General features: G+C 44.0%; 1 protein-coding gene across 4 annotated transcripts in view; it reads left to right on the top strand.

The window, feature by feature from the left end:
• TNIK (TRAF2 and NCK interacting kinase) overlaps positions 1–22,588 on the top strand; it is a 337,687-nt gene that overhangs the window by 237,210 nt on the left and 77,889 nt on the right. For all 4 annotated transcript variants that reach the window (XM_053918077.1, XM_053918076.1, XM_045197962.2 and 1 more), the window contains exons 10-12: positions 2,916–3,091; positions 6,503–6,569; positions 10,476–10,680. In XM_053918077.1, the coding sequence (XP_053774052.1) occupies positions 2,916–3,091; positions 6,503–6,569; positions 10,476–10,680 (448 nt within the window). The remainder of the gene's footprint in view (positions 1–2,915; positions 3,092–6,502; positions 6,570–10,475; positions 10,681–22,588) is intronic.

Genomic DNA, 22,588 nt, shown 5'->3' with positions numbered 1-22,588 from the left:
AAACAGCCAGGTGGTATTCAACAGAAGTAAAGTGTTTTTAGTTTTAATTAAGTGTGTAATTAAGTATATTGATTCTTTGGTCACGCTAATTTAAATAAGAGACAATGAATCTCTTTGAAGACTTGTAAGTAAGCATTATTTTCTCTTCAAACACAATACCATTTGAAGATGCGGAATACATTTCCAGCTTTGTGGTTGTGCATCCTTGGCCCACCCTTTGGGCCCACAGTTATTCTCTTGAATATCCCTTCAGGTTCTTTCCCACCAGGAGAGATTCTGGAAAAATGACCCTGTACCAGGCTGGTTCCATGAAACTTCTTGAACACATTCTCATCCTGGAGATTTTTCTGATGTTTTTGAGGTTTTAGTATTGAGGAATGGAATGGATAGTCTATTAAGTCTGGATCTCATTTTTAAATTGGATGTGATTTATTTATCATCCTCTAATTAATAGCCTACCACTTTATAAAAAATGAACACTTCCTTCTAGTTGCAAGCAGAAAAAAGAAAACTTCCATTTGCATTCTTCATGAATATTTAATACTTTTCTGTCTGAATTTGTTTGTTTTCATCTTTCTAATAAAGATTTTCTCTTTTTTTGTTTTATAAAATTTAATCTTTATTGTATATTTTTCCCATTACCATTTAGTCCCCTTATACCCTCTACCTCCCCCGGCAATCACCACACTGTTGTCCATGACCATGAGTCCTTTTTCCTTTTTGCTCCATCCCTCTGTCCCCTCCCCCCCACCCCCCAACTAGCTGTCAGCCTGCTCTCCATCTGTGAATCTGTCCCCATTTTCCTTGTTAGTTCAGTTTGTTCGTTAGATTCCACATATAAGTGAGATTGCATGGTATTGTCTGTCTCTGACTGACTTATTTCACTTAGCATAATGCTCTCCAGGTCCATCCATGCTGTCACAATGGGGATTTTCTACCTAGAGAAGCACCATGTGGAGTTTGTGTATTTCTTTGTGCAGGTTAATCTCATTCCCTTCAGTTTATTCCTTAGGGGAGCTCATGGATTCATTATGGGTATTTTTGTTTGTTTGTTTGTTTGTTTTACACAAGGTCTGTGTGTAGGTGATATCATATTTGTGCCTCCATGTGTTTACCTGATGAATCTAAGAGAGAAAGCCAGCCCAACAATATCTACTAAGTCCCTCTTTCTGTCCCTCGTGAGCACAGATTTGAAGGTGGCCCTGTGACAGCTCTTGTCCAGAACTCTCGTCCGACAACCCTCCATGTGTTCAGGTTTAGCAAACACATGAGAGCAGGTAGGGTGCTCATCGTACCAATAGGACTCAAGCACACCTGGACACTGAGGGCTGCCGCCAGTGTGGAGGGACCAGGTGGGGACTGAAGGACTTAGAGGGAGGCGCAGCGTGTCCATCCTGTCGTCGCTGTCCTCGTCCAATCCTGGTTCCTCCTGGGGTAACCCCAAGCATAGCAGGTTGTCTTTACTTCTGTGTAAACTAATTTAAAAGCTTGAACACAGCTTAGAAATTTAGGGAGGAAAAAATACATTTAATTTGGTACTTTAAAAACATGGAAAAATGTGAGAAACTGTTTTGACCTTGGCAGGACTAAAGTGGTGCATGTACGAATGTCCTCTTGCATTTTAATCTTGGAGACGCTCACCATTGTATTCTGAATGGTGAGGGTACTTTTCAGGCCTTAAGTAAACATACGCACAAACACACACACACACACACACACACACACACACACACACACACACACGCATGCACCCGGCCTCCCCGGGAAACGGGAAGACTTGCTCCCGGAATCTGCTCCTGTAACTGAACAGTGCTTCACAAGAGGGCGACAGAGAGCACAAAACAGATTACCCTCCAGCTCTGAGCAGGGGGTGACCAGGGGGTGATCAGGGGGTGACCAGGGTTTAGCCAAGGTCTCGGAGGGTGATGGGCTGTGGAACACCTTAGAAAGGCATGCTGTAGAGTCATGAGCTTAATTATTTATCATTCCGGAAAATAATAAATTCAGCAAAAACATGCATGGTCAACTCATGAATCATAGCTAAAGTCCACCGTTAATTTCTGCCACACTGTGTACTTGTTGCCCTAATCATTAGTGTGGTATCTCTCATCAGCTCCCCTGACCCTGTGCGTCCATGGCATACAGTTTATCTTTGAAGAAATATTGCCTTTCTAGACGGAGATAATTTGCTTCTGGTTATAAACTTAGTCCCTTAAAGTTAAGTTTCCAAGTCCCTGGGTTGATAGCAAATACATACATACCTCCTATTCCTTTGAATTGGAAAGCAAAGTTCAAAAGTGATTCTGAAATTACCGGCTACAATTTGTTTCCAAATCAAGTTCACTTTGCCATAGAATAATCTTGCTCATTTTTGCCAAATGGGCTGCCCTACCCAACCTTGGTTTTGCTTTTCCCAGCTTGCATGTGCTGCCATTTAGACAGCCCACTTCAGTGTCCCCAGACATAAAATGAGCTCACCCCTGGCTGTAGTTTTTCGCTGATATTCTGCCTTCCTGCGCTGTCCTTTCCCCACGGTGATTTCCTCCTAATCCTTTCAGACCCAGCTCTGGTTCTCTCATTCCAATTGAACTTCCAGGTGCGATTCCCAGCAGGGTCTTTTGCTTCTCCAGTTTCTTTTGGTTTTCTGTGAGATATTCTGTATAAACTGTGCAAAAAACACATACTTTCCCATATATCACTACCGTGGATTGCATGAATTTTGTGTTGATGGTGATGATGCCTGTGAACCCACGGTGCCTAATTAAGAGCTAGACTTACTTTGTGATGGGTTGACCTCTATGTTGGCTGATTGGACCTATTTTATTTTATTTTTTTAATTCTAACATTTCACAAAAATAGGTTTGCCTTTCTTTGGATTGTCTTTTAGTCTGTACTTCATCTCTTTTGTTTGGCAGGTCAAAAAAATTTCAGTCATTTATTGAGAGCTGCTTGGTAAAGAATCACAGCCAGCGGCCAGCGACAGAGCAACTGATGAAGCATCCATTTATACGAGACCAGCCTAATGAACGACAAGTCCGCATTCAACTCAAGGACCATATTGACAGAACAAAGAAGAAACGAGGAGAGAAAGGTTAGAAGCACATTTGTTTTTCACCAAGGGAAACAAAAGATGGAGTGAGTCCTGGGCTCTTGATGTATTTGAACGTGACCGTGGGGATTTCAAATGGGCCTGCATTATACTTTGGTGTGAGGGGCTGCCTCTGAGGTCACAGCCCGTGGGCCTCAGTGGAGTGCCACGGCCACGGCTGGATGGAATCTTTCATGAGAGAACAGAACTGTGAGAAATACTACCTTTTCCAGGCGCCGAACAAAGAGTCATGTTGAGTGATGCTATAGAATGGTTTTCTTAATTCAAATGAATATTCATGTTTTGAAGACTAAAAATCTACAGGAGACAGACAGCCTAAAAAAATCTAGTTGACATTTTTCTGTACTGGCAGTTTGGAACATTTAAGTTTTTGTGCTGTGAGGCTCATTTCTGATTTAGCTATTTGGAAGTCAGAATGAATCTTTTTCTAGTCTCAGTGAAAGAAAAGAGGTTGCCAAGCTTTATTCCTAATGGAGGCCATGGGCCACTCCATGAAGTCAAAATCTTAAAAGGAATATTTTGAGGTGGTATGTCAGTCATGCAGCCATCAAAGGTCACCTTCTCTAAAAAGGAAATTTAATTCACTGTGGGTACATAAAGTAGGTTAAGTGCTCAGAATCTTGTTTTCAGACTTAAATTCTGAGTTCAAGTCTAGCTCTAACCTTTAATAGTTACGTGAACTTCAGCCCAGTTTCCTAATCTTTAAAATAGGACTGGGTTTATAATGATAACTAGGATTGCCTGGTATTGTTACAAAGATTAAATGCGACAGTGCATGTAAATTTCTTAATACAATGCCTGGCACATGGACATCCTCAATAAATATTAGCTGTTCTTATTTAAACAATTCTTTATTGACCTATAATTTTCCAGTACTGTTCAGGGTTACTTTCTGAGAACTTCTGACCTCTCTGCCCCTGCTGACTGGTAGGACTGGATAAAGTTTTTACCTCGGATTGTTTTCACATTTTGGTGGCCCAAACTCTGCAACGTGAGTCAGAATTCTCCATCCCATGAAAAAAAAAACAGACTATTTTTAATGTGTTCCCTCTCTGCAAAGTAGAAGAGTAACATTTTAGTTAGGTATACTCGAGTGTTACATGGTAATTTAAGGAACCTAATTCTGATGAGATTTAGAGCCCATTTTAGTCTGTGCCCCAAGAAAGAGCATTGGTCAGATGAGATCCCGTTCCATTCGCTCGGTCTGACCGAATGACTCAGTGTGCTCCCTTTCATACTGTTTTACTCCCACTAGCTCTAAGACCAGCTTTTAGTTGAATCAAAGAGTTTTTAAAATTTTATTAAATTTAGTAGGGTGACATTGGTTAATAAGATTATATCAGTTTCAAGTATACAGTTCCGTAACACATCATCAGTATACTGCATTGTGTTCACCATCTAAAGTCACGTCTCCTTCTATCATATGTTAGACCCCTTAAACCTCTTCTGCCTTCCCCGACCCCCCTCCCTTCCAGTAACCACCACAGAGTCAAACAATTTCAATGTGCATTGCTTTATGATATTTTTACCTCATATTTTTTCCTTAAAATATGTTGACGCATGCTAATTTAAGCCAGTAATACAAAAACCATCAAACCAGATTCTGGAGAAGTATTATAATTAAGGAAGCTGATAAATGAAGGTTTTACCCTAGAGAGTAAAAATAATTAGAGTAATTGGATGCTTTTTTCCTTGCTGTCATTTCCCTTAACAGACAAAATCTCTGCATTTTACTTTGAACTCTGTTGATTCATTTCAGGAAAGTTTGGAATATTAAACTTTTAATGTAGGATATTGAAACACTTTATGAAGGTTCTTTACATTTTATAAGTGGCCTAAATGAGTATGTGAAGCTAACTTGTGATTTTAAAAAGTACTCTTGAAGTCATCACACTTGGGCTTCATTCTTTATCCCTTTAATGGCTAAATGATATGGAAGGCAAGGTGTGTTCAAGTTTATGATCAAGGATCAAGTGCTGTAGTCCTCAGCATGTATCCGCTGCCCCTGGTGGCAATATGACCAAATTGCAGTTTTAGTTCCTTCTCAGGGGTGTGCAAATACCTTCCAAGTTGTGATTACTAACCCATAGCTATGAAAGGATGACAGTAATGTGGTATCACCCTCCCTCAGTCAGAATCAAAATTTCCTCCAAAGCAGCCCACTGCCCACAGAAAAGTTCTCAGCATGGTTTATATAAAGATCAGCAAGCCGTATCAGACCTGCTGGCCTTTCTCACACCATCTGCTTTCCTCACACCCAGCCATCTAGCCACTGATGGCTCATTGTTTCCTGAATATGCCACGCACTGTGATGCTGTCAGTCACTGTCAGGTGGTTACATTGCCTAGAATGCCCTTTTCCCACCACTTTCATCTGCCATCTGCCTGCAAAAGGGCCACTGACCCTCCAAGGCCCAGCTCATTTCCCCTCAGAGATTTTGCTGTTCCTCTTCCCCAGCAGACTTAGCTGCTTCTTTCTCAGATATCACATTGCAATCTTTGTGTACCTCTATTTAGCATATAATATGTTGGAAAGAACACTAGTTTTAAAATTGGAAAAGTTTTGAATTGAATTCTAAATCCAAATCCCAAATTTCTGAATCAGATGACATTGGTCATATTACTTAACCACTTATAATCTCAGTATCTTCATTTGAAAAATGGGTATTATCTCGAAGGATTGTTAAAAGAAATAGATGGGTGAGCACAGGTATAGTATCTCGCATGGCGACTAGCATGGGAGGTGCCCAACAAACACTAGTTCCCTTTCTTCATCATCACGGGGACTCTAATTTGTTACTTGTCCCTCTTGCCCATTAGATTCCTCCAAAGCAAAGACTCAGTCTTATTCATTATTGCATGTTAAGTTGCTTAACATATTATTGAATTAAATGGATGTCCCCAGTGGGTTAACCAAAACACATTTAACTCTGTTTTTAATAGCTCATATTGTCAAAAGTTTCTTTCTGGTATTTATCAAGATATCTCAAGGCAATTTATGAGTCCATATAAGACATATTAAAATTCCTACTTGAACAATGATTAATACGGTCAAGAAGTTAATGGCAAGCTAATCAAAGATTCTCTGAGGCGGTTCTATATATTATGAGCTGACACAAACTGAAAGGCGAGGTTTCCATTCCTCATCTTCACTTTTGTGTGAACACCATTAGGGACAGAGATCTTGAGTTGGCTGGGACAGTATTAGATGTGGTTCATTCCATGTACTTGAATCCAGCTGATGGAACTTTTGGAGCTCAAGTCGGGAGGCCTGGAGCTCAGGGTCAGTGACAACTCTGTGGACCTCAATTCACATATATAAAACAAGGGGGTTGGGCTTTACAGAGCTATGGTGTCTTTTTTGTGCACTAACCTTCTGTGCGTCTCTCTTTAGATGAGACAGAATACGAGTACAGTGGAAGTGAGGAAGAAGAGGAGGAGAATGACTCAGGAGAGCCCAGGTAGGAGAGCAAAAGCTAAGTCTTCTCATTTTCACATTCCAAATTCTGCTTGTGTGAAATCCACTTCCTGTTGATTTATAGGTTCATTTTTAAGAATCCAGCATGGTGGTATTATTTAATTTATTGCCTACACATATGCTCATTAATTTGGGGAATTTCCCTAGGCAGCCTCTTATTAAAATGGGGAAATCAACATATCCTTTATCTTGTCGCCCAAGATTTATGGTCTCTATTCGAAGACCTTGTTTCCTCACATATGTGACGTGTAGAATGGGCAGGAAGCAACTCTCTGGGTGACACAGGACTAAAAGTACCTGAAACTACCACTTGCAGGAGACCTCAGTGGTGTTTCCGGACTGGAGTCATTCAGTTCATCACTTTGTACCTTTGAGAAGCCCCTTTGGGCAGCCACTGTCCTTGTCACATGCCTTGGTAATTTCACCACAGCCTAATCCAAGAGGAGACAATTTCCAGGAAGTCAAATTACACTCTAGAAGTGAACCCTAAGTAGAGACTTTCATGCCCACTCCTGTTGTCACATGTTGGAGCCCAGAATCAAGCACTGCTTTATTGTTATCATCTCTGCGTTTTGAATTTCACTTGACTTTGACTTTCTTCTAGTCTGTGTTTATAACTAATTAATGCTGGTGTGCTCACACTGCCAGGATTCTCTTCCATGAGAGAATTCAGCTGGCAGCTTGGGGACTCCAGGGTCATGGTCACACACATCATGACAGACACATTGTACGCACATGTAAAGGAATTCACTGGCAAAAATGCACACGTTGAAATGTCACTGGGATAGACGAGTCTCCATCCGTTAGCCACTTAAGGAGGGGCGCCCAGTGCTCCAGAGGAAGAAGCTATTCCCGTACTGCTGAGGCAGAGCTTCCTGACCAGGGAAGGGGCCTACTCAGCCTGCTGCTAGAATGAGCTGGAGTGTTCCTTTTGGGGGCTGACTCCAACCCACTATGCTGGATTATTTCTCAACCACTGGAACAGAGTGAGACTGAGCTTGCTGAGCCGCCCAGTTTTTCTCTGCTCACCTGCCATAGGACTTCTGAAGGTCAAAGACTGAGAGATAATTCTTTCCTTCCATCTGATACTTAACATCTTGGCCACCCCCAGCTTAGCTGCCTAGAAATGATGACTGTCAAGTAGTGACATGGTAAATGATCATTCTTGGGAAGCAAAGGACCAAGGGCCCTGCTTTCAGAGAAGTTGTACACTGTTTTCCCAAAGCTCACCCAGACGGCCACGTCAGTCATTCTGATCACTCTCTAGGGATCTGAAAAGCCCCACTATAGCTCATGCTTGCTAAACTGCATGTCAAGAGTCACTTAGTGAGCTGACCTAGCCATGCCTTAACATTCTATAATTGTAACATGTCATTATATCACAATGAAGATGACGTTCCAAGTCCTGTTTTACAGACACATCTAATTAATCTTCATGAAATTCTGAAATGTAGAAAGCAACAGTGGTTATCTCATTTTAGAGATGGGGTAACAGTCCAAGGGTGGCAACCTGGTCATACACCAAGTTAATGATTCAGTCACTAATACAGCTCAGATCACCTGACATCCATTCAAATCACTTAATGTTAACGGGCATCCTCGTGTGCACGTGAGGTTTCTGAAGCAAGCGTTATTATCTGGAGTTTGTTTTAGAGTTCTACACAAAGACTGCAGGTTTTAGACGAGGCTTGTTAGTAGGAACCACGCATTGTCTACGGAATGTCACGAATGGAGGCCTTTGATATCATTTTATGGCAGTGTCTCACGTAGCACGCTAACCACTCTCCAAAATAGAAGGATCACCTCATCAACTGCTACCAGAGTGGCTTTTCCCCCAGCATTCTCCATCCCAGTTGTCACCATCACTGCCCAGGTGCCAAAACCAAACCTGCAAGTCACCCTTCACTTCACACATTAGGTCTACCAACAGATTTCATTAACTCTATCCCCAAATGGTTCTCCCAGCTTCCATCCCCTCCACCCCAGAGCCTCGGCAGGAGCAGCCCAACTGGTGGCCTTGCCTGCCCTCCTACCCCCTGCACTGTCATCTGTTCAGATCATGTTACTGTCCTGCTTAACCTTTTCATGTGTGGCTTCCAAGGCCATACGCTGTACCCTCATGGCCCTGTCTCTCTGACCCCCTCTGTACCAGTCTCCCTGTCACTCACTCTACCCTGGGGAAGGCCAGCTGGAGTTCAGTTACTCAAAGAGGCGACACTTGTCCCCACCACAGACCTCTATACAACTGACCCTTAAAAGTTTTGAACTGCGCAGGTCAGTGAATACCTAAGGCCGACTGTGTGCATTGACCTGCACCATTTACATAGGAGACCTGAACATCCTTGGATTTTGGTATCTGCAGGGGGCAGGGGGATCCTAGAACCAATCCCTCATGGATATTGAGTGATAACTAAGTTTGGGAGCAGTCAAGTTATACACAGATTTTCTACTGTGCAAGGAGGGGGGTCAGCACCCCTAACCCCCACATTGTTCAAGGGTCAACTCTACTTGTTTCCCTTCTGCCTGAAGTGTTCTTCCCCTTCTTCTTATGACTGATTCTTCTTCACTTGAGTCTTAACTGTCACCCTTTCGGAGAGGTCTTCCCTGATCATCCCATCCAAAGCAAAACCCTGAATCGTCACCCCAGCACCCTGCCACTGTCACTTGCAAACTATCATACTTTATCTTCTATAGATCCTATCAACACCTGAGATTATGTTATTTGTACTTATTGGTCTGTCTGCCTAGTTGTTTTTCTGCCTTCCCCACAGGAGAACTCTAAAGAGAGAATTTGGTCACCTCCTGCTGTATCCCCTAGAGCCTTTTATATAGTGCCTGTTACATAGCAGGCACTCAAGAATTGTTTAATGTATTGATTTCAGGTGAGAGCTGCCAGAAAGATTAAAAGGGCTAGATTTGTATGAACAAATAGCAGCCATTTTCTACCTGTCTGTTAGGCTGCTGTGTCCATGACTTTGAGTTATACACATACAGTTAGATGGTGAGTAGGATGGCCCTCAGCCACCATTGTTTTTGGTGTCCTCTGTCCGCTTGTTCTCTGTCACACGCACATATACACATGCACACACACATACACACAATCACCGTTTTACAGGCGATGTAGAACTGAGGCTCACGGTTCTTAAAGGGGACCTAGGAAATCAGTGTACCTTCTATGGCCAGGACCAAACCATTCAACTTCACTTTAACAGTGGCGTAGGTAGACAAGTCCTAAACTCTTAGAATTGGCCAGCTTGGGTTCAGGTCCCAGCTCTGTCGACCTTGGATCCAGCACTTCCCCTCCCCGGCTCACTGCATGCCCCCATGGGCAGCCTGCCCTTTGCCTCCTGGGTATTGGTGACATCAGTCGAGGAGGTAATGGGAGTGAGGGTGGCCTGTACCACTCTAAGTAGAGTGGGCTCCCTCACTGCTCCTGATTAGTGTTTATCTTCTGGCTTTGTTCTTGCCTTTCCTGAACACGAACATAAGCTGATCAGGGGCTCGGGGCTTACACACACACTAAAGACTTTAGAAACAGATCTTTGCCATGTCACAGGGTGAGAGAACAATGTGGACGGTTGTGGAAAGAGGTGTGGGTGGTGGAGTGAGCTGGTGACTCTAGAATGCAACAGCCCTCTAGGGACAGTGACAGCATATGTCTGCAATAGTCACACTGAGAGGGAGTCTGGACACTGGTCTCTGACCTTGACTCTGTTTCTTTTGGGGGTAAATAATATAATTCATGGAGGATGTAAGAGCCTGTGCTTGAACGTGTGGCTTCTGTAGCTGCATACAGGGGAGTTATTTGCCCTGATCTGCTCCCCTAAGACCCATGGTAGTGATTGTTCTTGCCCCATGCGGGGTCCTGATTTCTTTCTCCTGCCCACAGCTCCATTCTGAACCTGCCAGGGGAGTCAACACTGCGGCGGGACTTCCTGAGGCTGCAACTGGCAAACAAGGAGCGGTCTGAGGCCCTGCGGCGGCAGCAGCTGGAGCAGCAGCAGCGGGAGAATGAGGAGCATAAGCGACAGCTGCTGGCAGAGCGCCAGAAGCGCATAGAGGAGCAGAAGGAGCAGCGACGGCGGCTGGAGGAGGTGAGCACTGCTCTGGCCGCCTCTGCACACTCCACACCTCTCGGTGGTCGCTCCCTGGGTGTCCACCCCTGAGACCTGATCCCGCCCCTGAGGTCAGGGCCCTCACCCGCTTGGAGCAGAACTTAACTGCAGGGGAGGATGAGGCCAAACACTCTTACAAGTGAAGGGCTTCCCTTGCTTGGCAGGGTGTGACCTTGATGTAGTCACCTGAAAAGCAGGGGAGGGCCTCCACCCTTCAAGCCTGGCTCAGATATCACCTTCTCACTGAGGCATCCCTGACCCCCTTACTTAAAATCGCACGCCCTTTCTCCAGCATCTCCTCTTATTTTCCCTGCTTTATTACTTTTATGTAGCTCTTATCACCTTCACATATACTCTGTATGTACTTTCGTCTGTGTGTCTCTCCCCACTGGAATGTAAGCCCCTGAGGACAGGGCATTTTGTCTCTTTTATTATCCCTGTTGTATCTGTAGTGCCCAGAACAGTGCTTAGTACACACTGGATGCCTCATAAATGTATGTGGAATGGATGAACTGATGTATGAGTGAATGAGTCAGTGACTGACAAGTGAAATATATGAGGTCTGTCCAAAAAGTACCCAGCCATGTACTAGCAAAAATAGAGACATTTATTGAAAAAGATGCAAGATACAAGAAACATTGTACCTAGGACAATGATGCCTCAGTCCCCTTCAAAGTAGGTACCATGGGACCTCACACAGTTCTTCCAATCACCATCAACTGCCCCGTCATATTTTCCTGAATCTCATCAACTGGTCTGAAATCTCTTCCCTTTTAAAAAGTGATTTTAGTTTTAGGAAAAGCCAGAAGTCACAGGGCACCAAATCTCATTTTAGAGGGGCTAAGTCACTTGGGTGATTTGATGCTTTGCCAAAAAATTCTGCACAAGACCTGGTATATGAGCCGGCACATTGTTGTGATGAAGCTGCCAATCACCAGTTGCCCATAGCTGCGGCCTTCTGAATCATCCGAATAGTGTCCATGGAGTAATGTTCAAGCTTAATGCAAAATTTGATTCATTGCTCTACTCACTCAGTCATTTTGAATGTGACGGCCACACAGTACACATGCTCACTCAATGGCATCTACTGCCCCCACTGACTAGTACAGTGAAGTTGTCATTGTTCACACATGTGCATTCCAGTCCACTCTCCTTGGCTGCCAGGTTATATCGATGTGGCTCAAACCATTCCCGTTATATTAACAATGGCTGGAATTTTTCTGGACAGGCCTTGTAGGTATTATTAACTAGACCACGATGAATAAGCTAATAAGTAAAATATCAAGTGTAGAAAAGTGAGACCTGCTTTTATTGATACTCCTTTGTTATTCCTCTGAACACTGAGGAAAACATTTCCAAGTCCTTCCAGACACCCTTCGGTTCCCAGGGCCTGTCTTCCAGCCTGTGGGCAAGACTTGCCTTTACCTGCAGGCACTGCTCTCATTTCTGTGGGAAACCATATCTCCTGCTGGTCCTGGGCGAGGCCCTCACCTTTGTGGTCTTACAGATGTTTACCAAAGCCTGCTTCCCAGAACCTTGCTCTGAGGCCTCCTTCCTCTGCCAGATAAATCAACACCCTAGACAGTTAGGAAATAGAGAGCTTAGGAAGTTGGATGGCAAATGATAGGTTCACTGACTGCACAGTAATGGGATAGTAATTATACAGTTTTTCCAAACACCGTCATACTCCTCTTTAACTGTTCACAGCAATTCACTTGCATTGTCAGGTGGCCACTGCAGTTAGAGGGGGGTGAATTGCAGGCAGCAGGAGCAGATTGCTTTTTAAATGGCTCATCCAGGTCCAGCCTCCCAGGTTTAACTCTGCAAAGGCCTCAGTTTCAGTTTGTAATAAATCCCGTCATTATATCTCTAGAATATTAGTATGCAGACCAGCAGCAACAATACCCAGCAGTTGCAATTATTAAGTGGCTTCTGTGTGCCACAGACTGGGTGAGGTGCTTTGCTTATATCTAGCAGCTCATCTAGTATCATGATCTCTTCGCATATGTTCATCATTTCTCATGCCAAGTCCATGTAATCTCCATTTAACAAGAAGAAACAGGTTCAGGGAGGGGAAGTAATTGGTTCCATGTTCCAGTCCCGATAAGTGCAAAGCCAGGGTTCACACCATGTCTCCCTGATCCCATTGTCCATGTGGGCCCTGAAATGGTAAATGTAGATAAGCATCAGAGCCTTGAACTGGGATCCTCAAAATTGGACCTTGTAGGCTTCTGCAAGCAGCAGTAGGCAAGTGAAGCTCTCTCCCTTCTACGTACGTAAGTGTAATATTGTCTGTGTGCAGAATGCTCAGCACGTGAGAGGTTTGAAGCTCACTGTCTTCTGGCCTAAGACTTGCAGTGTGGTAGACAGAGGCACTGTAGTGCTGTGGGGCAGAGACCTCAGAGGAGCGAGCAGAGACAGAGGCAGGGGGAGGGAGGTGTGGGTGCCATCAGGCAGCTCTCAGGAGTGAAGTACGAGGCGCTGCAGTGGAGCTGCCTGCACCTGTGATTACTCTTCTGGGCACGTATTGGAAGTCCGACAGGTCCTTGCAGCTGTGCCCTGGTGTCATCTCCTGCCCACCCGGCCAGTTTCGGTCTCTTACTGGCCAGCAGCCAAGGGCCGCAGTGTTCCTCCAGGTCTCTGAAGATACAGTAGTGCAAGTCCTAGACGAGAAGGGGCTCTGCCATTTGAATCCAGGGTTTACTCCCTTAGGCTTTTGGTCAAACCCCTCTCACCAGCTAGGCGCTGCCTGCAAGTCCTGCCTTTCCTTCCTATCCACTGGCTTGTGCTTGATTCCTTCCAAAAGCATTTCCCACAGCTGCCTCAACAGGGGAGCATCACACCATGAAAACCTTGACTGTTTGCCTTAGCGGGTTCCTTGCCCAGTGATGTGTTACACTGTATTTCAGGCTAAAAGCACTTACCATGTAACCCTAGAAAATCCCCCGTCATCCCATCAAACATTTAAAATACTCAAGAATGCAAATATGTGCATGGATGCCCACCACACACCCATGAATTTCCTTCTTTTTAAAAAAAATTTAAACCGAAGGACTCTTGGCCCTTGGATCTAGATCCATAATTAATGTAACGTATTTTCAGAGGGTGCAGTGTAGTTTCCTTTTATTTTTATTTTTTGGATTTTGTTTCCTCTTCCCTAGTATGATTTATTTGAGCTTTCTATGTTTTTTCACCAAGTTGCTAGAATAATCATCTCTATCAGTTATGAAGCACGTACCATAGGAGAGTACTTTGTTTGGCACTTTATGTGAATCGTCTCATTTGGTCCTCACAATAACCCCAGTCTAGAGATAATGCAGCAGGGCCTCACAGAGGTTAATGATTTTCTAAAGGTCTCACACCTTGAAAAGAAAACAGATTTCACACCCCGGGGATTGGACTTTAGAGCCCAAGGGCTGTCACTGCACCCATCCAGCCTCCCTGCTAAGCCGTAGTCGGCATGCTTTTCTACAGTCTTTGCCAGGCCTCTCCTTCGGTGGTCTTTTACCTCGAGTATTTAAGGACTTCTGAGCAAGGGCAGAGAAGCTGCACCAGCAGGTGCCCACCTTTGAGCCGGCTTCTGGCTCTCCTTCTCCCAGCCAGAGGTAGTGCCGAGGCTTCTCATATCTCTTCTTTTGTGGCATTTTCTGGAGCCTCTCCCTCGGATGCAACTCAGTGTTCAGGCTCAGTGGGGCACAGACACCCACGGGAACACACCCTGTAAGGCCTCGCTTGCACAGAAGGCAACTGCATGCCTGAGGGCACTTTGTGCACCAGCCTGCCCGAGCCCTGGCTTCTCACAGGAAGCAAGAATGCTTGTGACTGCTGGGCGTCAAGATTATACCAGCTTTATCTTTACTGGAGAAGAAAAAGAAATCCCGCATACTCATATGGCTGTAGATTCTGAACACTTGAGTAATGAATGTCTCTGCCACCAAGGACTCCCCTCCTGCGTCCTTCTCTGGCTAGGTTCCCATCTGCTCCCCGGGTCTAGGGTAACAACTTGCGTTTCTGGGGTCCATTGTTAGACTTGCAAATTTCACTTCACTGTGGTCAGGTAAGCTTGTGTAAGCCTCCTGGGAAATGCATTCCATTTCCAAAAAAAGGCCCTTCCAATGCCCTTTAGGTGACACAGGGCTCTGTAGGCTATAGCCTTTGTCTTACTCAGTGATCTCAGCTGTCACCTCCTACCAGAGCTTTCTAAGGAAGCCCTGCATGTCCTTTGCTATTTATGGGTAACCATGTGCGTAAGGCCACATTCTAAATCAGTATCTGTATATTCTTAGGAGGACTTTGTACCCTTTGAATGTAGTCATTTATCAGCATGTGAAAAGCACATGGCTACAAGGCAATTAAATGGTGGGTACAAGACTCTCAGCTTGTGACCAGTGATAAAGTACAATTTGTAACTGAGTTCCAGGAACTTGATTAAACCCAGCTCAGGTGAGTGAGTCCAGCATTAGTGAGGCAAAGTATGTAGAGGGCATCTTCTATTTTTATTCAGTTCAATAAAAATGTTCATTACTTGGCCTAGACAAAGCACAACTTATTTTACTCTCTGCTACAGTTAGGGGCCAGGAGATGTTGGGACACCCACCCTGGTCATCTTTTCAGACACTGACCTTGAGCAGAAGATTTTTGGTGATGCCTAATTCTGCTCAAGGGTTTTGAGATGACACCAGTGATTTATATATATATTTTTCAACTTGCAGAGGGCCTTGTGTACCTCCGTTTTGGAAAGAGTATGTTTAAGTCACAGGAATGCATCAAATTGACCCAGGAACACCAGCTTGCTCTGTGGTAGGAAGGTTATCTTTCAGAGAGTTGTGTTAGTAAGTTTTTCAAGCCACTGAGGTCTCATTGAGTGCCCTTCAAGACCATCATAACATCGTCCAATGATAACCTAGAAAGATATTATACTGCTTTCGTTCTATTGCCTGAAGGTTTTTTTAAGATTTTATTTATTTGTTTGTTTGTTTATTTTTAGAGAGAGGGGAAGGGAGGGAGAGAGCGAGAGACACAGCAATCTGTGGTTGCCTCTCACGTGCCACCCCTGGGGATGCGGCCCACAACCCAAGCCTGTGCTCTAACGGGGAATTGAAGCAGTTACCCTTGGGTTAACAGATCAGCACTCTATCTACTGAGCCACTATTGCCTGAAGGTTTTTGTTTGTTTATGTGTTCTTTAATGCCACTGGTATCTTATTGACTGGTAATAGTGGAGCCCTAATGTACAAAATGAGAGACTGGCAGTCTAAGCAGTGATTTCCCTATGAGCCTCCTTCAAGGACTTTGAGCTCAATTGTTTTTAAGTGTACAGTAGAATTAAAACCTTTTTCCTATTCCTGTAGGCAGTCATTTAACAAACTTAGTGATTGCCTACCTCTGCTATGCAGTCACCGTGCAGGACACTGGGAATACGGCCTGCCCTTGTGCAGAGGAGATCTGTGAGGAAAACAGGCGTCAGGCAAATAATCACCCAAATCACCATTCATTGTCATTGCCACAGTGATATGGTGGAGAAGAGTGTATCCTGAGTGCATGTACCACAGGGATAGGAGCCTAGCCTGGCTCGGAGGAGCATTGGTCAGAGTTGGTTGAAGGAAAGCAGAGGATGATGGGAAGGAAGGCCAGGGAACAGTCTTGCAGGGCTTCTTTGGCCAAGTTAAGGAGTTTCAAATTTTACTCCAAGAATAGCAGGAAGACATTGACATGTGTTATCCAAGGAAATACGACCAGATCTGCATTTTTAAAATGCAACTTTGGCTTTTGCCAAGAGAGTAATTGGAAGAGCATGAGTGGGTGGGAATCAAGTTAGTCCAGTCCAGAGAGGACAGTGCTTTAGGTGGATTGAGAAAAGGAGAGTTGCAGCCCGTAGAACATGCAGGGCATGATGGTTGCCTAGATGTCAGAGATGAAGGAGAGTGGGCAGTCACAGAAGGTTCCCAACATCTACTGGAACATCCAGGTGGAGGCCCAGGCTTGGTAGCAAGAGGGTAAGATCAGTTTGGAACGTAGTGAATTTAAGATACCTATGAGGAGGCCAGTTGTGATGCCAAGGATGCAGTTCGATTATATATAGAGAGGCATAGAATCTCTCTTCTGAGGGGTGAACCATGGGAAAGATGGGGATTATTAGTTGATAGTGATGGAAGTATACATTGAGAAGAGAAGAAAGTCTGGGCCCGAGCTCTGAGAAGTCAGAGTAGAGGAGGAGAAGCCAGTAAAGAAGACTGGAAAGGACATAGAAGGAACACCAGGAGACTTTGATGTTGTTGCAAAGAAAATCAAGGACTTGAACCTGAGGACAGAGTTAAAGAGGCCAGCTCTGCAGAATGCAGCCTGAAGTTCGAGTACGTAGCAGCATCCTTTAGTTTCAGTACCAAAAAAGAAATTTTTAAAAGTAGTTTTTGTGTGGCACCCTTTAGAAACACATTCATTTCCTCTTCGTTTTGGAGGAAAAGAATTACTTGCTCAGGAAGTTGGATCTGGTTTTGAAGTGGAAAGTCGTCAAATGTAAATTCGAGGGCCACTGTGTCCCACCTGCATTCCCTGGAAGTTCTCAGAGTCTCCCCACACCCCCACTTCCTGAGGAGATTACTAACTTCCTGAGGAGATTAATTCTTTTTTTAAAAAAAAATATTTATTTATTTTTATTCAGTTACAATTGTCTGCATTTTCTCCCTTTCCCTCCACCCCACCCTAGCCAGTCCCACCTCCCTCCCCCACTGCTATCCTCCCCCTTGATTTTGTCCTTGTGTCCTTTATAGTAGCTCCTATAGACCCCTCTCCCCACTCCCCTGTGGCTATTGTTACCATGTTCTTAATTTCAATGTCTCTGGTTATATTTTGTTTGCCCATCCAAAATAACCTATGCACCCTAATGTTCATAGCAGCACAATTTACAATAGCCAAGTACTGGAAGCAACCTAAGTGCCCATCAGCAAATGAGTGGATCAAAAAACTATGGTACATTTATACAATGGAATTCTACGCAGCAGAGAGAAAGAAGGAGCTTATACCCTTTGCAATGGCATAGATGGAACTGGAGAGCATTATGCTAAGTGAAATAAGCCAGGCGGTGAGGGACAAATACCATATGATCTCACCTTTAACTGGAACATAATCAACAAAAGAAAAAAGCAAACAAAATATAACCTGAGGAGATTAATTCTATGGAAGATTACTAACAAAGCTTGTTCCCACCACCAAGTCATTCTAAGGATTGACCAGGAAAATAGACGTGAAAGAATTTTGTCAACTGCCAAGAGCTAGACGGATTCGCTCTTGAAGGACTTGTCAAACCTAGTTTAACTTATATCAAGGAGACCCACCTCATGGTTCCATTTAGAGAACTTGTTGTAATTACATGTTCGTCCACTTATGACCAACTTTGCTTATGACCAGCCTTCTCTCTGAGTATTTGTTTTCACTCAGGGTGACCGGGCCAGTCTCATAGGATCCGTTCCAGCTCCAAACCCAGAGAAGCCACTGTTTGTCAAGTTGTTCTTGGGGACCCAAGTAGTTTCTCCCAGATGCTCTTAGACCAAAAAGGAAGGGGGAGGGGCAAGAAAGGGGCAGGGGAAAGCTACATATCTCTTTAAGAGTCAGTATGTACTGGACAACATATTGAAGCTTTTAAAAGTCTCCTGGGCACAGAACATTTGGGAAGATTCTGTTAAGAGTAATTTGTTGGCTAACAGTTTCCTTAATAGATAGAAGCTTTTTAACTTTCTGGTGCCTCAGGTTCCTCATTAGTAAAACCAGAATAACAATAGCACTTACCCTGCTTCTCCTGGCCACCATACCTAGCCTCCCACCCTACTGTGAGGGTCAAATGAATTAATTCACAGAAAGCCTCAGAATAGGCTTAGAAGACACTTAGTACATATTAGTTATTATTATTATTGGAATTGGGTGCATTTAACTGAAGTCAGAGGTATAATTTCCAAAAGTTTAAATTCTTTCATGTGCAACAGTAAACCCTCTTGGATATATTAAAATAAAATGTACCAACAGGTAAGCTTTTATTTATGTCTTCTGAAGAATACTTGTTATAATACTAGTAGGAATTCAGTTATGTCATTAACAGGAAAAAAAAACCAAAACACCGTTAGTTTTGTAAACGGCAGTACAGCAGGTTAATGTAGGGGTAAAGTCCCCCAGCTTTGAAGCTGTGGAGACCAGGGTATACTCTAGCTCTGTGGTCTTGGGCAAATTACCCGCTCCGAACCTCAGCTTCCTTATATACACACAATTAAGAGACTATTGATGTTGCAGGATGATTGTGCAAAATAAAGGGAATCATGTGTACAGAAACCTTGGTGCTATGCCTGATACAGGAATGGAGTCAATATGTTATTGTTGTTATGGAACTGACAATTTCAAAGTTGTTAGTTTTTGTTTGTTTTAAAGGTTTTCTATATAGACAGCATTTCCCATTTTCTGCCGTCCTTAGTTCTCTAATGTTCTTTCTCTGTGTGCTATAAAACTTGGACTTTCCCATCCCATTTTGAGGGCTCTTCCCTGAGAACACCCCTATTCCTGTGTCTTGCTGGGGTCTCCATCTGCTGTTCCCTTAGCCGGCAGTCCCGGCCTTGCCAGCGCAGGGAGGCAACCCATCTCCATCCTTCTCATTGTACCTCATTTAGACATTGAAAGGTCTCCCCTTCCCCTCCAGGTCTCAGGAGGCCTGCCTTTGGAGAACTCTGCTTTTCAATGGATTCTCTTATAAGTATTTCTTGCTGTCATTTCCAACACTGTATAATTTTGACCCCATTATTGCCAAGTGGCTGCAACAAGTCTTGTGCCCCACCAGAACCTAAATTAAACCCACAGGAAGAGAGAGTTCTAGTGATGTCTGAATATAAGCTCTGGGCATTGGAGACACAACACATTAAAGTAACGATTTCGCCTGGAAGGTAGAAGCAAGGTAGTCGAGAGTATATCTAGTAAATAACTGCATGAGTTTGAATCCACCTCCACCATTTACTGACTTTGCGATCTTGGGCATGACATGACTTCTCTCGGCCTGAGTCTGCCCATATATAAAGTGGGTTAGTGGTAGTTTTGAGGAGTAAATGACAAAATACATACAAAGTACTCAGAACAGTACCTGGCACCCAGTAAGTATGTGAATAAATTCAAGAAGAGAGTTGCACAGGAAGGGAAAACTCTTTGTTTCCCATTATCTGGTTTGTTGTGACTACTCTGAGCCATCTCCTTTCCGGGTGAGGGCTCAGAGTTGAATGCAGCTGCGCAGGCTCAGTGGGCAGAAGCAGGAGTGTGGCTTTGCAGCAGCGCAGAATTCCCACCCACTGGACCACACTCCCAGGTCCTCAGCAGAAAAAAGCACCATGAGCAAGAATAACTCCCCCTTTCAGGGCCTGAAGTGTTCATTCATTGACACTGCTGAGAAATGGCCTTTAATTCACTTACTTGATAATTAACTGTAAGCGTCCTAATGGGCGCTGTGAGCAGTGGTCGCTGGTGAGGGGCAGAGTGGCCCTTTATTCCTGGATGTCATTAGCATCAGCACAAAGAATGAATGCTTTCTAGCTGGGATTTAGCTCCATTACTTCAATAACTGAACAGAAATTATGAAACAGCTGGGAGCCAGGCCGATAAAGTGGATGGTCTTTGTCCCTGGTGGGCCTGCCCCCGGGCCTCTGACAATGGCCTATGATCGCACATGCGTACATATCACGCTTGTGCTTCAGAGGTTGGGTAGTGTGCATGGATGTACGGAGCCCTGCTTCTCAGTGGATCCCAGAAGTTCTGGCTTACCTGCCGTGCTGCAGGAGGGAGGACTTTGGTCACCTGGATCCTTGATGCGAGGGGTTTCCTGCCAGGGTGAGGAAGTTGGGCTGAAATTTCTGTACAGCATCTTAAAATTCTACAAATATTTTAAGTCCTTTTGCCCAAAACCCTTCCCACACTTTCAAGGAATGGGAAGGATATGCTAGTATTTTATACGTACAGCATTTCATACTGGAAAGATGTTGCTGACTGCAGGTGGATGGCAGGTGTGGCTTCCCGGTGACAGCATGCCTCGGGCGGTGCAGACCTGCCTTCCATCGTCTGGGCTCTCCATGGAACCTCTTTTTATCCACCTAGTCTGCATTTCTTTGTTTCACAATCACTATTTTTAGTTGTTCCTAACCAGAGAACTATGACAACAAGATAGTTTCACAGACAGTATTATTTCACATGACATTTAAATTCAGTTGTTTTCATTTCACTATCATTTTCTTCAGTTGATTAGTTTTCTGGATTCATTGAGGTTGGGGGACATAAGGGACCTCAAAAGTGATCTAAGCCACTTCTCTCAAAGCAAAAATCCCCTCGGCAATATTCGTTAGAGTCATTTAGCCTGTTTACCATATAATCTCTGCTTATACTTTTAGCGGCTTGATGCAGCATATTCTATTTTTGAGCAACTTACCCTGTTATTGATTCAAGTCCTTATGAATTCCCGCATTAATGCAAGTTATGCCAAAGAAAACTAGAATGCCTTCCACATCCTCCCCCAAAGCGTTGAAAGGTGGTGATAATGTTCTTCCCCAAATCTCACCTGTTTCTGCAACTTTTCCACATGTGATATGATTTAGCATCTTTAGTAACATCTCAGATGTGCAGGGTGGCCCTCTCCCTCAACATTTTATTAATAAACTCATTTATAATGGGCTTGTTTTCATAGAACTCAATCTAGAACCGCATATTAAGGCTTCCTAATAACGGCAGAAGGAATTTAGGAGTTACATAACTTGACTTTTACACTAACCTGCAGGGTCATAGGTACTCAGTATGTCCACCAGGCCATTGTTGCTCCTCTGTAGGTATCCCAGGAAAACCCAGGTAGCCATTCTCCTTGGGGAAACTGTTGTGGCACAGAGATAATAAGGTGCTTGTGAATAATCCCTTTGACTAGCATCCGTAGAACAGACAGGACCAGAATTCTTCATCAAGCCCCCTCACAGCCCGGTCTGTTTAGAACTGCCTGCATGCTCAAAGATCAGTGTGGCACACATGTCCTCAGACAGTGCTGAGCCATCGGGCTGCCCACTGTTCCAAAGCTGGCCGGGGAGTTCAAAGGAACAGTTTAGGCAGTTAATTTTCAGGAAAGCTCTGAATGGGTAGGTCGGATGGTTTATCTTTAATCTTATAAAAAGTATAAAAAGAAAACGATGAGGTCCATGTAGCCTGTCTAGATAGATTCCTTAATGGCTCTTGATTACTGTTTCTATGAAGAAAAGATAGGTAACAAAGTGAAGATAGAAAGAGAAAAAAATGGCCACCTGAGAAAGCATAAGACAACATCTTTCACATGGTATAACAGCTTCTTCCAAATCCACAGAGATGGCACACCGAGAGCCAGGCACAGAGTGTAGTCCTAGCTTTGCACTTAACCACTGAGTGAACTTGGGCAAGCTATTGGCCTATGTGTGTCCCTGTTTCTTTATCTGTCAAATTGGTATAATGACCAGTAGTCTGTGCCTAAAAGGGTTGTGGTGAAAGTTGAAAGAGTTAATATGAGTAAAGAGCTTAGAACAGTGTGCGTGTGTGTGTGTGTGTGTGTGGCATCGCAGGAGCCACTACATAAATGTTTGTTTGTATCATCAATTGTTACTATTATTTTTTGTTATTCTGATTATGTCATTGGGTAGTGAATCCAGGGGTGTGAGACTGCTTCACCATCACTCTCGTGTCCTTCCTATAAAAGAAAGTTTGGAATCCCCGTTTTAGGTACAAGAAATGCCCTTGCCCTGCTGTGGCTGATTTGCTATGGTCTTTTCGAAACTGACACTTAGCACATGTTAAATTGTGCAAATGAAATGCCCAGAAGCTTCTGTGAAGTTTCTACAGAGCAGTCATACTTAAGTGAGGGG

Source organism: Desmodus rotundus, chromosome 2 (assembly GCF_022682495.2).
Source record: "Desmodus rotundus isolate HL8 chromosome 2, HLdesRot8A.1, whole genome shotgun sequence".
NCBI classification, from domain to species: domain Eukaryota; kingdom Metazoa; phylum Chordata; class Mammalia; order Chiroptera; family Phyllostomidae; genus Desmodus; species Desmodus rotundus.
Note: the sequence above shows the minus strand (reverse complement) of the source record. Positions and strands in the feature narration are given on the sequence as shown.